The sequence below is a fragment of the Buceros rhinoceros genome, unplaced genomic scaffold, assembly GCF_000710305.1.
Source record: "Buceros rhinoceros silvestris isolate BGI_N320 unplaced genomic scaffold, ASM71030v1 scaffold24026, whole genome shotgun sequence".
NCBI lineage: Eukaryota > Metazoa > Chordata > Aves > Bucerotiformes > Bucerotidae > Buceros > Buceros rhinoceros.
The window spans coordinates 12,482-26,443 of NW_010419635.1; the positions used below are offsets into that span (position 1 = coordinate 12,482).

Sequence of the window (13,962 nt, forward strand, 5' to 3'; positions counted from 1 at the left end):
TCCTGGTGGGCTTGGTACAGGCAGCATGTGGCAGGGTCATTCCCGCTCCCTGCCAGGGACCCTACCTGCTTGCTTTCCCCTCCGTGGTGGTCTTTCCCCCATGAGGACAATAGAGCCAGTCCTGTGGCCACGCTGGTGGGTCCGGGTCCAGGCAGGGTGATGCCACCGGTGGGGCCTGCTTTTCCCTGGCTCCATCCCAGGACAGTCTTGCAGAATGACTGAGGACATAGGGCTGGGCTGCAAGAGGGTGCGGGGCACTGCGGGGCCGCTGGGCCAGGGGCTCTCTGTGGGAGACTCATGATGTGCATGTGCACCTGCTGGTCCCCAGCTCCGACCAGAGACCGGCTGGGGGCTGCAGGGTGACCTGGGCAGAGGTTTGCTCACAGACCCTTGTCAAAGCACTGAGCTGGGAAGAGGGATGTCACACCACACCTCTTTTACAAGCAAATATATAAAGTGCAGAGATGTAAATGGATCATCTAGAGCTGACATAGCTGTGATTTCTGACCGACCATCCATCCATCCATCCATCCATCCCTCGCTCTACCCATCCACCTACCCACCATTTGTTCTGTCATTACTTCTCATGTGCTCTCTCTCTGTCTGTCTGTCTGTCTCTCTCTCTCTCTCTCTCTCTGTCTCTCCCTCTCTCTGTCTCTCTCTCTCCTTCCGGACTCTCACGAAGAAAGGGGAGTTGCCACGAACCTGCTCTGCCGCCCACCAGGCCCGAGCAGGCCGCACCCAGGCTGCTGGCTGCCGAGCTCGGCCGAAAGCCTGAGGGCCTGCCCCGTGCTGGCACAGACGATGGAAGAGGACACCCTAGACGATTTTGCATCTGAGCACGGAGCTTCCCTAAGCATGGAGTCTTTCATTCAGAAAAGCCTTGTCTCTTCTCCTGAGGTTTTCACCATCCTGCTTCTCTTTTCACCCGTCGGTCTCACAGTTTGTCCCCCTGTGGGGCCCTCTTGCCTGCCGAGGTGGTTCCTGCCCTCTGAGCAGAGCTTGAGCTGTTGGCTGGCCCCCCTGGGTGGGTCCCCTATCTAGCGATGAGTGGGATCCCTTGCCAGGACAGGGCTGTTGGTGAAATCTGTTCCCCTGACTGTTTCTTCTGGGCTGTGAGACAGGGTCCTGGGAGAGACCTTCCAGTGGAGCCCTGCTGTGCCAGCCCCAGGGCTGGCTGTGCTCTGGGTGGCGGGCCATGCTGGAGGCTGGTGCTGCGGGTCCCGAGGTAGTGTTGATCCTATGACGTGGGCACTCTGCTGGTGTCTGCTCCAGGAGCCAGCAGGCAGCTACAAGCTGCCTTCAGCAATCCTTTGTGCTTTCCTTTCCTTTTGCCTACACTTACAGTTCCCCAGGCCCAAGCACCCTGAAACAGAGCATCTCCAGAGGCACCAGAAATGTCTGTGCATAGCAGGGTCAGGCTGCCTTCGATGTCCTTGCACAATGCCCACAGCTGAGGAACTTGGGCTCTTGGCACTTTATCTCACACGATGGTGGTTGTTTCCCAGGTACAAGAAGATACCACTGAGCAGAAGAAAACTGGTCTTCGGGTCTTGGTTGTGGTGTGGTTGGACCCTGCCATGCTACCGTGGTGCCCAGTGGTGCTGGGGTGCAGGTCCTGCCTGCTGCCCACAGGGAAGGCAGTGGAGCAGGAGCAGCATTGGGCAGGGAGCAGATCAGGCAGGGGCAGGGGGAGGCTGGTCTCACTCTCACTCCCTCTCATCTCCCTTAGTGCAGAAGTTGCCAGAGTCTTCAGGCTGTGCCCTACCTGCACAGCTGGATCCTGAACCTGAGCTGGCTGGAGCATGTCTCCAGTGATGCTTGGGCTCTGCAGCAGCATCTGCTGGTCCACGCTGGGACCCTCTATGTGCCAGTATTTAGGTGCTGGTGAACAGAATCAGCAGAAATAAGACGTGCACCCGTCTCTTGATTCAGTCTTTCTCTCCACAGACCCTCAGGGTGCCAGGGCTGTGCTGGTGTGCAGGTGCTGAGGTGGCTTCACCTGCAATTCATCTCCAGGTTTTAGTGACTGAAACTTGGTAGTTGATATGTAGGAACTTGTCCCCTCCTGGCCTGTGGTTGCCATGAGGAATTTGTGGTCCCGAGAGGGCAATGACATGAGGGCAGCACATCCACAGACCTTGGAGCTCTCATCATACTTAGCTAGAAAGTCCCTCAGTGCTCATGGACTTCAGATCCCCTGAGGCTGGGTTATTTGTCACTCCCTGCAACATGCGTCTCCACCCTTCCTTCCATCCCTCAGTCCTCGCTCCTGCTTGAGGACCAGAATGCTGGCCTGGGGGGTGCCAAGAGTCTCTTCGGCTTGGGGGACAAAGCAACCCAGCGTTTTCTCAACATCACAGATTCACTCATTCTTGTCTTCTTGTCATAAGACTTGTGCCCAGATGAACTGGGTCTCCCTGAGGAGCAAAGAAAGATGGCAGGGACATTGGAGGATGTCAAAGGGAGAAGCTCCTGTCTGCCCTGGGCTCTGCCAAGGTTATGGGCCTTGCTGGCAGGGACAGACGGCTGTCTCAGCTCCGTGCCGTCATTTCTTTCCTTTCTACCAGCACGCTCTCTCTTGTGTTTGTAGGCCACAGTGAGAACGGTCCTGCCAGATGCTCTTGTTCCTAGAGAAGATGCACTGGTGGGGGGCAGGGAAGTGTAAAAGTAAATTGTCCTGTGAGAAATCAGAGATTGAGCTCCTGCCTTGGCACACGCTCTGTCCTGCCAACCTACTGACCCCCAAAGCTCCAGAAGCTGTTTTCTTTCCTGGAGGACATAGCCAAGTATCCAGACATTTGAACATCTCTGACAGTCCTCAAGCTCTGGAGACATAAGGGCTGCCATGAGCTGTGGAACCAGAGCTATGGCTGGGGCTGGTGTTGAGCCCACCAGAGCAGAGTTCAGATCGCACCACAGAGTAGCTGGCCGTTCCTTGGAATGGGCTGTGCTCATCCCAATAAAGTTCACGGAGAAGGAATTTGGATTGGAAACAAATCTGGAGCTTTTAGGTTTTCCTTACTGGTTAAGAGGTGCTGCTATGGATTGTTCCAGGCTTCAGAAGACTTGTCTTAAGGCTAAAGCCTTAACTCCAAGCAGGAGCCTTGAAGAAATAAACCCTGCATTGGAGGCAGGCGTGGCGGAGGGGACCTGGAGGGGAGGTGGTGCTCAGGAGGACAGGGTAAGGGGGTATCGGGAAGGCTTGTGCGAGCGATGCTGTAGGGATCTGGAGTGAGAGACCTGCCTGCTCCAGCATGGGTGCATGGGGCTGCCTGGCTGTGGCAGGGTGCGGGTGCCGTGGCAGAGTCCTTGGCAAGGATCCGTCTTCTGTGGAGGAGGGTGCCCTTAGTGCCATGTGTGTGGCATAGCTGGCAGTGCACACGTGCCACCTCAGTGCTGTCCTGGCAGTGAGCTGAGCCACTGCCCTTGGGTGGCTCGGTGTTCTTGCAGGTGGCCAGTGGGCTGTACCTGCCACAGCCCCCAGCGTACCGCCCCCCTGGGCACAGCCCTGCTGGCACTCCCAGGGGATTTTCAGGGGGCAGCCATGCTCTTGCCAAAGCCCAGGGCAGAGGGCAAGCATGAGGTCTGCTGCTTGCCCAGGTGCTGCCTGGACGTGGCCTGGGGCACCGTGCCAAAGAGCTTTGCTTTCTTTGGCACCTGGTAAAGAAAACAGGAGCTGGGAGGTGGCATTTTTCTGCCAGGGGCTTTCACCAATTTCTGATCCCCCTCTTCGTGAAAGCCCTTCCACTAGTAGTTTGTTTTCCTCCTTTCTCTCTCTCCTGTAATCTCATCTTCTTCTCCCTTCCTTCTCGCGCTGCTCCCCTTGGCCCCACTGGTTCCCCTCAGTCTGTCAGTTATTAGGGTTCCATTTCAGGTGCTGCTGCTCCAGATTTTCACCCTCACACCCCTGTGCCGGGGCATGGCTCACGTTCTCACGGATTATTTTTCCTAGTCTGAGTGGGGAGCCCCTCACTGGGGCTGGGGCACATCCTGGTGCTACAGAGGGTCAGGCTTGCCCAGCCTGCAGAAGCGACAGCGGCTCTGCCTGCAGGCTGGTGCCCAGGCAGCCTGTGTCCCGGGCAGAGCCTGCCCCATGGTGATCTCTACAGGACCATGCCTGCAGCATGACCCTACACACGTTGTGCTGCCTGCAGTAGGATGGCTGAGGAGGCTACTGGGCTTCCTCATTGGTGCAGCTGTTTTCCTGCTGCTGTCTTCTTGTGGGTTATTTATTTTCTACCTTCAGTCCCAGAAGTGTTCGAATTTTAGCAGTGCTTTGGTTCTGGCACTTGTGAAGTCTTGCAGGACAAACATGTGAATGAGCAAAGTGTACACAGAAACAGTGATCCAGCGTCTCCCCTGCGCAGCAGCACAGGTACCCTGTGTGCTGTATCACAAACCCACTGTGTCCTTGCTGCAGGATGCTCCACAACCTTTGCTTGGTCCTTGCTGCAGTAGCTGTAACTGTCTCAGCTGCCAATCCCATGTTCACAGGTAACCTTTTACAGGTTACATTGTCTGAACCCCTTGGTTTCAGCATTGCTAGAAACCTCTGGTAAATAATTGCTTCTATGAGATATCCATGGAGAGCTGGGAAGGATGGACTTAGGCATGAATCTCAGCTGCAGCATCTGATAGGAAGGGGAAAAGGCCTTTCTGATCCCTAAAGATAATTTCTTTTCTTGCTTATGCTGATGGCACTCTGACATAGTCTTAGGGCATGTGGATGAAGCTGAGAGTGACGCTACTCAAAACAGAGCCTGTGGCCTACAGTGAAATCTCACCCTTTGCTCACAGAGATTGCAAGGATCCTGGCAGGGAGTCCCAGCGGGGTTTAACCAGCTGCGTTCCCCTGCCTCTGAGAGGTGCTCCGAACGCTGTTAGTGTGTCTGCTGGGAGCATTGCTCCCACGTCTGCACTCCCCACAAAGCTGCAGATATTTCAGGTGTGTCAGTGAGCCACCGCCCACAGCAAAACATGGTCCCTGGAGAGGATAGAGCAGCCCAGTCCCTGACATGGCATCAGCTCCCTTATTCTCAGTCCCTTCTCTCCATCAGTGAGTGTCCAGTCTCTTCATGTAGACCCTGCCTCAGCTCTTGCATGAATAATACTAACGGTTTAGTCAGCCCTGTCCGAGGCAGAGCAGCTTTCTGTTACTCCTGACAGCAGTCATCAGCAGTTAGGTGCAGTATGTTTGATGCTAACTCTTCTTGCTCCAATTGCAATGCAGGGCTCGGAGCATTGGGTATTTATAGAGAGAGAAACTCCTAGGCTGGAAACGGTAGCTCTAAAGAAAGCCCTGGGAGTCAAGAAAGAAGAAGCACATGCACGTACCACAGAAGTGAAAATGAGTGCGTGCGTATCGAAAGTGGAGATGGCAGTAGGGAGAGCCAAGGAAGTGGCAGGCCAGGAAGAGCCAGCAGATGCAGCCCTGGATACCCGGACGAGAGCAAAAATGATCGCTAGTCCAGAGGATTTCGAGTCTGTCTGGGAGGATGAGATCTGTGAGAAGGAAACCAGGGGGGAACCCAGCCAGGAGGCAGAGCACCTGCCAGCTGAGAGCGCAGAGGAGGACCCTCGGGAGCAGGGTGAGGAGGCAACAACCAGTGAGCCAGGTCTGCCCAACCCATGTCAGCAGCCTCAAGGGAGGCAAAGGGCCAAGATTTTGGGGCCAGAGCCTCCCCGTGGAGAAAGCGAGCTGGTCTCCAAGGAGCGTGCTTCCACAGCCTCCAGGAAGCAGGAGGCCGGGGTGCAAGCCGCAGCCACAGAGATCATTAAAATTAAAGTGAAGGCTAGTGATGACAGCTCGGAGACTTCTGCAACCCAGAGGATCATCTACTTAGGAGATCCAGAGGGAGAGAAGGACAGTAAATCACACCTGCTCCTGGAGAATGGTGGACGGCTTGACTTGGAGGTTACACCAGAAGCCGCTGTGAACACATCTGGGGAGGGATCCAGGCATGTGGCACCTGTGGCAGAAGGGTTCCAACCCTCTTCCTCAACAAATCAGCAACACAGGACAGTGTCTGGAAAACCTGCTGTAGCAGCGGAGCAGCCCAGGACAGGCTGTGATGGGACTGGCCTGGCAGGACGTCCCACCTCGGGGCAGGAGGAAGGGCTGCCCCTACAGCAAGAGAAAGCATCTGCTGGGTTGACAGGCTGTGAAGCACCTGAGGGAGATGAAACCCTACCATGTTCCCAAGAGATGGGACCAGAGGAGATGGATCTGCAAAGCCCAGTGGGAGGCTTAAGGCCGTGTGGCCTGGCAGGGGTTGGCCATGGGGCTGAAGAGCACAGAGACAGCCCAGTACAGAGCCCGGACATCTGCACAGCTGTGGAGGGGCTCTCAGGAAGGACTGGAGCAGATGGCGACAAAGAGGAAAGTGCCCAAGTGGTTCTTCAGATGGAAGAGATAGAGAGCAAGGCGCCTCCACCAGCTGCGTCTGAGCAGGGTCACCCTCACAGCGCCGCAGGGTCAGAGGGAGATAAGTCCAGCAGTCCTGTCCCCACGCCCTTCCTGCAGCGATCCAGCCCTGGCCCTGCAGGGTTAGACCCAGGCACCGAGGGCAGAGACCCGTCCCGAGGCAGCAGCCCTGGGAGAGATGTGGGCATGCCCCAGCGTGGGAACCTCTCAGCAGAGGTGGCGCACAAGGAGACAAGCCTTGTAGCAGGCAAAGGAGTGCCCAAGGAGGTGAGCCCCGTAGCACAGGTAATACCCAGGGGCACCCATCCTGAATCTGAAGAACAACCCCAGGACATGGGCTTTGCTCCAAGGAAATCACACCAAGGTACAAGTCTTGTTGCAGGAGGACCACCCCAAAACACAGACACTGCAGCAGAGCTGATCCAGGTCAGAGACCCGGCCACAGGGGAGGTGACCCAGCACGTGAACTCTGTCACAGCGATGACATTCCAGAGCAAAGACCCTGCCACACAAGAGCCACTCCAAGAGGAGAAGCCCATGATAAAAGAGCTCTCACAGAACATAGGGCCCACATCAGGGAAGCTGGCCAGAGATGAAGGCTGTGGGATGGAAGAACTGTCCCAGGACAAAAGCCCTTTCACGGCAGAGCTGCCTCCCAAGGCAGAAGAACGGGAACAACAAACAGAGGCCTTAATAAGAGACCTACCCCACGAGGGTCCTGTGGCTGGAGGGCTGCTCCACACGGCAGGTCCCAAAGCACGAGAGCCACTCTGGGACCTGGAGTTTAATGCGGGACGAGATCTGCAAGGCAGGAGCCCTACAGTAGGAGAAACCACCCGGGACAGTGACCTGGCTCTGGGGCAGCTCCCACAGGATAAGTCTCCTGCCAAAGCAGCTGCTGATGTCCTGCATTCCTCCTCCTCTGCAGCAGAATTGTGTCAAGGAAGCAAGATGTACCAGCTCTCTACCTTGGCCTATAAAGGCCAGGGAGAGTTGCAAGCAGGCAGCGGGACACATCAAATAGAGTCTGGGTCACTGATCCGTGTGTCTGGGAGGACAGGAGCTGTGTCCCAGGAGCATGGAGATGTCACTGTGGCCCCAGGCAGCTGGCAGGACAGTGAGAGCTACAGGAAAACCTCAGTGTCCTCTAAGATTAAGATGTTCGAACAGAGCGAAGTGGAGCGAAGAGTAGCCCAGGAGGGACGAAAGCACGTGCCTGAAGCTGAGACATCATCAAAAGCAATGGGGAAGACAAGGCTGGCACAGGACGTGCTTTTGAACACCAGCCTTGTCTCGCCACCAGCAGTGCCGGTCACCCTGCTGGGACCTGCGTCCAGCGTGGGCTCTGTGGCCCTCGGGCAGTGGGCTGGTTCACGAGACAACTCCCAGCCTCTTGCTCTGAAGGAAGCTGTTTCTGTTGGCCTGGAGCGTGAAGGAGAAGACAGTGCTGACCTGGCCTCCCCTGACTCTGGCTGCGAACTCACGCTGGCAGAAGCTGTGGTAACTCTTCCAATGAACTGTCCGGACGGAAAGTTCATGCGCATGTTGTGTGGCTCTTTATTCCCATGTTCAGTGGCTCGTCCCACATCCATTGACTGACGGCAGTCGCTTTGCATACCCTGTCCTTACATGTATGTGTGTGTGGTCAGGCTTCTTTGCTGAATGCAGACCCGCTGGCCAGCTGGTTCATCAGCTTCTGTTTTGTGACTCTCCCCGCCCCGACACTTTGGCTCCCTGGAGAATGTCACTTGCTAAACCCAAGAACAGGCACCCAAGCTTCATGTCCAGGAGCAAGAAAGGGAGATGGGGGGTTCCTGAAGGAGCTGCAACTCCGTCACGGACACACACGCCCCTAGCAGCAGCGTGCCCACGCTTCCAGCTTCACCCTTGCATACCTTATGTTGATATCCCTTCTTGCTTAGCTCGCCGGCCTCACCACCCTCCCCTGTCTTCGGCAAGCTGGTGGCTGGGTGATGAAATAGCTTTCTTCGCTCTTGTAAGCACTAGATCAGCTCCTGCAGCGTTCATTTCCTTACAACTAACCATTTTCTCTAATCCAGAGCAAATCTCAGGAACCAAGTGGGGAAGAAAAGGATTTATCTGACCCGTCAGTAAAATCCAGCCCGAAAGAAGAGAATTTAAAGACTGCTGTTCCAGTGGTCTTCCAGGTCTCAGTGCTGTTTTCCTAACCGCTTCTTACCGTAGTATGAAAGCTCACCGTACCCAGCTGAGGGCTGTGTGCTTCGGCTCCTCTCCCAGTCGCAGAGCTGTTATGTATTGCTTTATACACACACACACACAACCACCTGTGTGTGCAGGTGTGTTCCTCTGGACTTTGTCTGTTCCTCATACCTCTCAACCTCCGGCAGTGTCAAGGGAAGGCTGTGCTGGCACAGCCTGGCCCATGGCGAGGATGGCTCTGGCTGCACAACCTCGGATGTCTGTTCCTCATACCTCTCAACCTCCGGCAGTGTCAAGGGAAGGCTGTGCTGGCACAGCCTGGCCCATGGCGAGGATGGCTCTGGCTGCAAACACTCGGAGCAGAGTCCAGGAGGTGGGTTTCCTTTGGCATCAGTGGGCTTAGAGCTGCTCCTAAGGGAGAACTGCCTCGAGCGACATTCAAAGTCCAGCACGGGTCTAGATTTTCCATGATTTCATGGCAAAGCATAGCGAGGGGAAATGTACCCTCTGATGGAGTTGAGAGGTATGTCCAGTTTTGGAGGAGCTCATGGAGGGAGGTCACCCCCTGGCTCTGGTTGTGCTGTCAATTACACTGAACAAAGGCTCAACTAGGTCATCCTGGAGACTCACTCCCAGGTGTGTGAGGCCTCTGAAGGTTGGTGGGGCAGACCCCGCCCCCGGCGCAAGCAGCTGCCCTGGTGTGCAGGGCTGGTGGGCAATCCTGGGGGCCTGGTCCTCTTCCCCCGGGGTCACACTCCACCGGGCCCACGCAGATGCTCAGTGGAATTGGCACACTCCTTCGCTTCTCCTTCACCGCGCGTGGCTGATGGGCCCTTTCCTTTCAAACACTTCTCTCTTTCTTTCCCTTGGTTTGTGTTTATTTTTTTTTGAGTACCCAACCTTACTGACATATGATAGCACTGGCGTCTGAGCTGTTTCTGAATGTCCCTTACAGACCCATTGTTTTGCATACATCTGCTTCCACCCCGGGTGCACTGATGTACCTCCAAGCTGGCCCAGCTTTTTGGTGTGACTGACCCTTTTTGGAGGTGACTAATTACCAACAGACTTTTGGCAAAATCGGATTGAATAACCCTTCTCGCCCCACCCCACTCCTGCAAAGTCGCTGCTGTCAGAAAGGTTTCAGTCTCCATGCTTGAGTTGTGTTTGACTCTACTCTGTGATGTTTGCTACAGACTTCTTTCTCCTCCTCCTCCTCCTCCCCTCTCCCCTGTCGCCACCGCCAGCGCTGCCACACCATGTGGTGCTCACTGTCTCCATCTCTTTCCACCATTGTGTCTCATTCAGAGAGCAGGCTTGAGGGAGGGCGCTGAGGAGAAGGCTAAGCCACCTCGGCACAGGGCTCCCGAGAGTGACACCGGCGATGAGGAGCAGGACCAGGAGAAGGACTCGGTCTTTCTGAAGGATAACCACCTGGCCATCGAGCGCAAGTGCTCCAGCATCACAGTCAGTTCAACCTCCAGCCTGGAAGCAGAGGTGGACTTCACAGTGATCGGAGACTTCCACAGCACAGCCTTTGAGGACATCTCCCGGAGCCTGCCCGAGCTGGACAAGAACAAGAGTGAACCAGAAGACGATGGCCTGGTTTCCTTCCAGCACACTGACAAAGTAGTCTCCGGACTGGAAGAGAATGTCAAAGGCGGGGAGAAGGTCTCTCAGCCCAGCCCAGACGTCTCCCGGCTAGAGGTACACGGGGACACCATTCACCAAGACTGTCTCAGTGCCGTTACACCTCCATCCTACTTGTCCTGCTGCCTGGTATTGCCTTGCTGGTGTGCATTCCCACGTTGGTTTGAAGAGCATGCTAGCTTTCAGACATCCCCAGGTTCCTGTCCAGTGTAGCTCTTCTGCTGTCATGCACATGGTCATCTGTGTTGCATGGCTCCGTCATGTGTTTTGTGCCTCTGCTAACCAGGAGAAGTCACTGTCATCTCTTAATCCCCTGTGTTTGGCTGCCCACCCTGTCCCTCACACCACTACAGCATGTCAGCAGCTGGGAAGGGCATGTGTCACTAACCAACAGCTCTGTCCTTGTGTTTTGCATGAAGTCAGTGATCAGATTGTGTAGTGAAGAGAAATGTGCTGCCAAATAACCTCTCTGGTCATGCCAGGGCTGGGAGGGACTTACAGCTTGTGGGAGCGCCTCCAAAGCTTGTGGAGGGTCACTCCTATGACAGGAGCGATTAGAACGGTGCTAAGAGAAATGCCTGTAGCATGTGAGTGGAAGTTGAGCGTACACCACAGGGAGAGGATGGTAGAGCCAGCCCCAGCTCAGACAAAATGCAGCCTTGCCTCTGCGCTGGGCCAGGGCCTTCTGCTAACAGGAGCTGCTGGGGTGAGTCCGGACCTGGAGCCGGGAAAATGCTGCGGAAAATGCTGCTTTCTCTGAGCCAGCCTGGAAACTCTTGTGAGATGCATCCACTGCCATGGGCTGCAGGGTCACAGCAGGGCCATGGGCACAGGTGATCGGCTCCACGGTGCCCCATGGGAGGCCGTTGACTCAGGAATGCTGAGCACTGGCTGAGCATCCCCTGTGCAGGAGCCCTTGGCAGCTCTAGTTTCCTGTAGCGGGGGAGTGCTGGAAAAAACAGTCTCCACTCTCCCAAGGTTCTGACACCCCAGGTGTAACCACAGTTGCAGGAAGCAGAACACATTCTGTGTGCCAGAGTGAAATGGATTTGGTGGGTCTCACCCACCACTTTTGAAGACAAGTTTGACCTAACCTGTGGTGTCTATAAATCTCTCCAAAAAATTGCTCAAAACTCCAGGGACAGAGCATCAGGTCTGATTTGGTTATGTCAGTCACACAGGGCGCTTTGGATAGTGGCCAACTGTCCTGGCTCTTTGCCCAGGCAGGGCTCAGCGTGACATTTGCAGGACATCATACATGTGTGGCTCTTGCAGAGGAGTGGGAGAGGGATGCTCTGCTCGTGGGGGCTGGTGCACAAGGAGCACACAGGGCTGTTAGCACTGTGCCCCATCGTGACTGACTTGCTGTGTTTCTTCTGCAGTCACCTGCCCTGAAAACGGATGCTGTGTCCACTGGCCCAGGGCTGGGCACGAAGGAGCCTGAAGCAGACGACTCTGCTTCCCCCCAGGTCGGCACCACAGACACAGCCCAGGTGACATGGCTCTGTCTTCCTGTCGCCCTGCTCCCTGATAGCTCTGCCAAGCCTCAGGCCAGGAAAACATGTCCCAGCAACAGCGCTGGGAGGGCTGGTGGCTGAGTGGGGCAGTTGGCGGACTCTGCTCATCCTTGGAGTCCCCAAAACGTCAAAGCCCACACAGAGATATTCTGGATGTGTTTCTGGCCCCATCTGCCATGTCACTGGGCAGCACTGGCACATGGGGATGTCACCAGAGGGTGACGGCTACCATGTGTGCTGCACAGCACATGTCCGTGGCCTCATGGCCTTCCCTGGCTTCCTCTGGCAGCAAGGACAGCCAGATCATCGTCACCTCCCTGGCACCTCCAGGCTCACCAGATTTTCTTTGCCCTGGCAGGTGGAAGGAGGCACCGTGGGCAGCAGGGACGCCACAGCCACTGATCATGCTGGCACTGCAGAGACAGCAACCTCAGTAAGCAGGGCTGGCCTCTCCAGAGGTGGGGAAGCCACTGTCCCCCGTGGTCCCTCTGCTCTGATGAGGGCAGCTGGGGCCAGCTGTGCTGGGGGGTCTCTGCCCCACGGGGGGTGTCTGTGGAGGGTGGTATAACGTGTTTGCCCCCACATTACATCCGAGTCAACGCACCCCTCTGCTCTTCTTTCAGGATCACAGCACCAAGGCTGGGAAAGGGGCCGTTCCTGTGACAGACCTTCGCTCCCTCTCACCGGTGAGGTGGGGGACATGGCATCCCCACCAGGCCAAGTGGTGGGGAAGGAGGGATTAGGGGGCAGGGGGTGGGCTGGGTTTCCCAGCACTGGCACCCTTGGTTGGTATGTTGGTACTGGGAAGAACAGAAGGATGCTCAGAAGGTTGGGGAGCGAGATGGCAAGGGGACCCCCTGCCTGTGGCCTTTCTCCTGTGCCAGATCTGCACCAGGAGCATCTGCTGGGGCAGGATAATTCCTGAAAAATAGCCCAGTCCGTGGTGAAGTCTCTTTAGCCCTGGGGATTCTGCCTGGCCACCTAAGGCCACACACAAAGTCTCCTGGCTCCCAGTGGAGGTGACAGCCATCAGCAACCCTGCCCAGCAGCAGTCCTTGCTGTGTAGTGTATTCCTTTTCGGTTGCCTCATGCTGGTGGAGCCCGGCCTGGCCAGGTGCCGTGTGCTGCCCCAGGCTTGTCCCTTTGTGCAGCAGAGAGGGTGTACCCAGCGCTCTGTGGCTGGGGCTTCAGCGCAGCCTTCCCAGCTCTTGCCCTGCAAAGTGGGATGGACAAAGCTAGAGGGAGCCTGAAACCTCTGCACTTAGGGTGGCCCTCAGGATGGATGGGGAAGAGTGGAATGCAGCCAGGAAGTAATCTCCCCACTCTAGAAGCCTTTTCTGCAGCTCTGGGCTTGATGTAGCTGTAGAAACCTCTCCCTGGCCCCCCAAAACACCTAGGTCCAGTTGGAAGCACGGTGCAGTCAGTGTCTTTTTTTCCCTTGCCACTCTCTCCCCTCCTGTGCTTGGCTGAGTAGGTGCATCCCAGTGGGAAGGTCCCAGCTCTTCGGGAGCCAACGCTGGGGGCTCCCTCGTGGTGGCCCCACTGATGCCGCTGTTGTCTGTCCTGCAGATCAGCAGCGGCTCTGCTGGGAAGGAAGTGCTCACCAGCATATTCAGTGCCACTGCAGAAACCCTCTCCACTTCCACCACTACCCACGTTACCAAGGTAAGAGCAGCTCCAAAGGGGGAAGCTGGGGGATTCCTGATGGAAGCCACTGGAGTTCAAGGATGGGTGGATTTGTATCATGGTTGGTACAGCAGAAAATGCCCCTCTCCTCCTTACAAGCCAAAAAAGCGTATCCTGTCCCATGGGGGATGCCAAGCCAGCACAGCATCCCATGCCCCGCTGAGCGCCCTGTTCTGAGTTCATCCCTGCTGCGCTGCTTGTCCTATCCAGCCAGGGGTGACCACAGGGGACTGCGGGCCAGGACAGCTGGGGTTTGGATGTTTGTCACCACCCACGGGCACTGAACACATGCTGTGCCACCTTACTCATTGGGGAGGGCAGGGAGTTGTTGAGGCGAGAAGGAAGAGCAGTGCGCAGTATTGCTGACCACCTCGAGCTCTAAATTAGGCTGCCAGCAGCGGGCATGAAAGTCCCTGCCCATGCAGCTGGGGTGAGCGTTCCCAGATGTACCTAGAACCAGGCGACATGTCCAAAAAGCCCTCAGCACCAGTGCTGGAGGCT

General features: G+C 56.2%; 1 protein-coding gene across 1 annotated transcript in view; it reads left to right on the forward strand.

The window, feature by feature from the left end:
* EPB41L1 (erythrocyte membrane protein band 4.1-like 1) overlaps positions 1–13,962 on the forward strand; it is a gene marked incomplete at its 3' end in the record, with an annotated part of 28,065 nt that overhangs the window by 12,435 nt on the left and 1,668 nt on the right. The window contains exons 14-18 of the mRNA XM_010139022.1: positions 9,917–10,315; positions 11,641–11,751; positions 12,134–12,208; positions 12,399–12,461; positions 13,345–13,440. Of these exons, the coding sequence (XP_010137324.1) occupies positions 9,917–10,315; positions 11,641–11,751; positions 12,134–12,208; positions 12,399–12,461; positions 13,345–13,440 (744 nt within the window). The remainder of the gene's footprint in view (positions 1–9,916; positions 10,316–11,640; positions 11,752–12,133; positions 12,209–12,398; positions 12,462–13,344; positions 13,441–13,962) is intronic.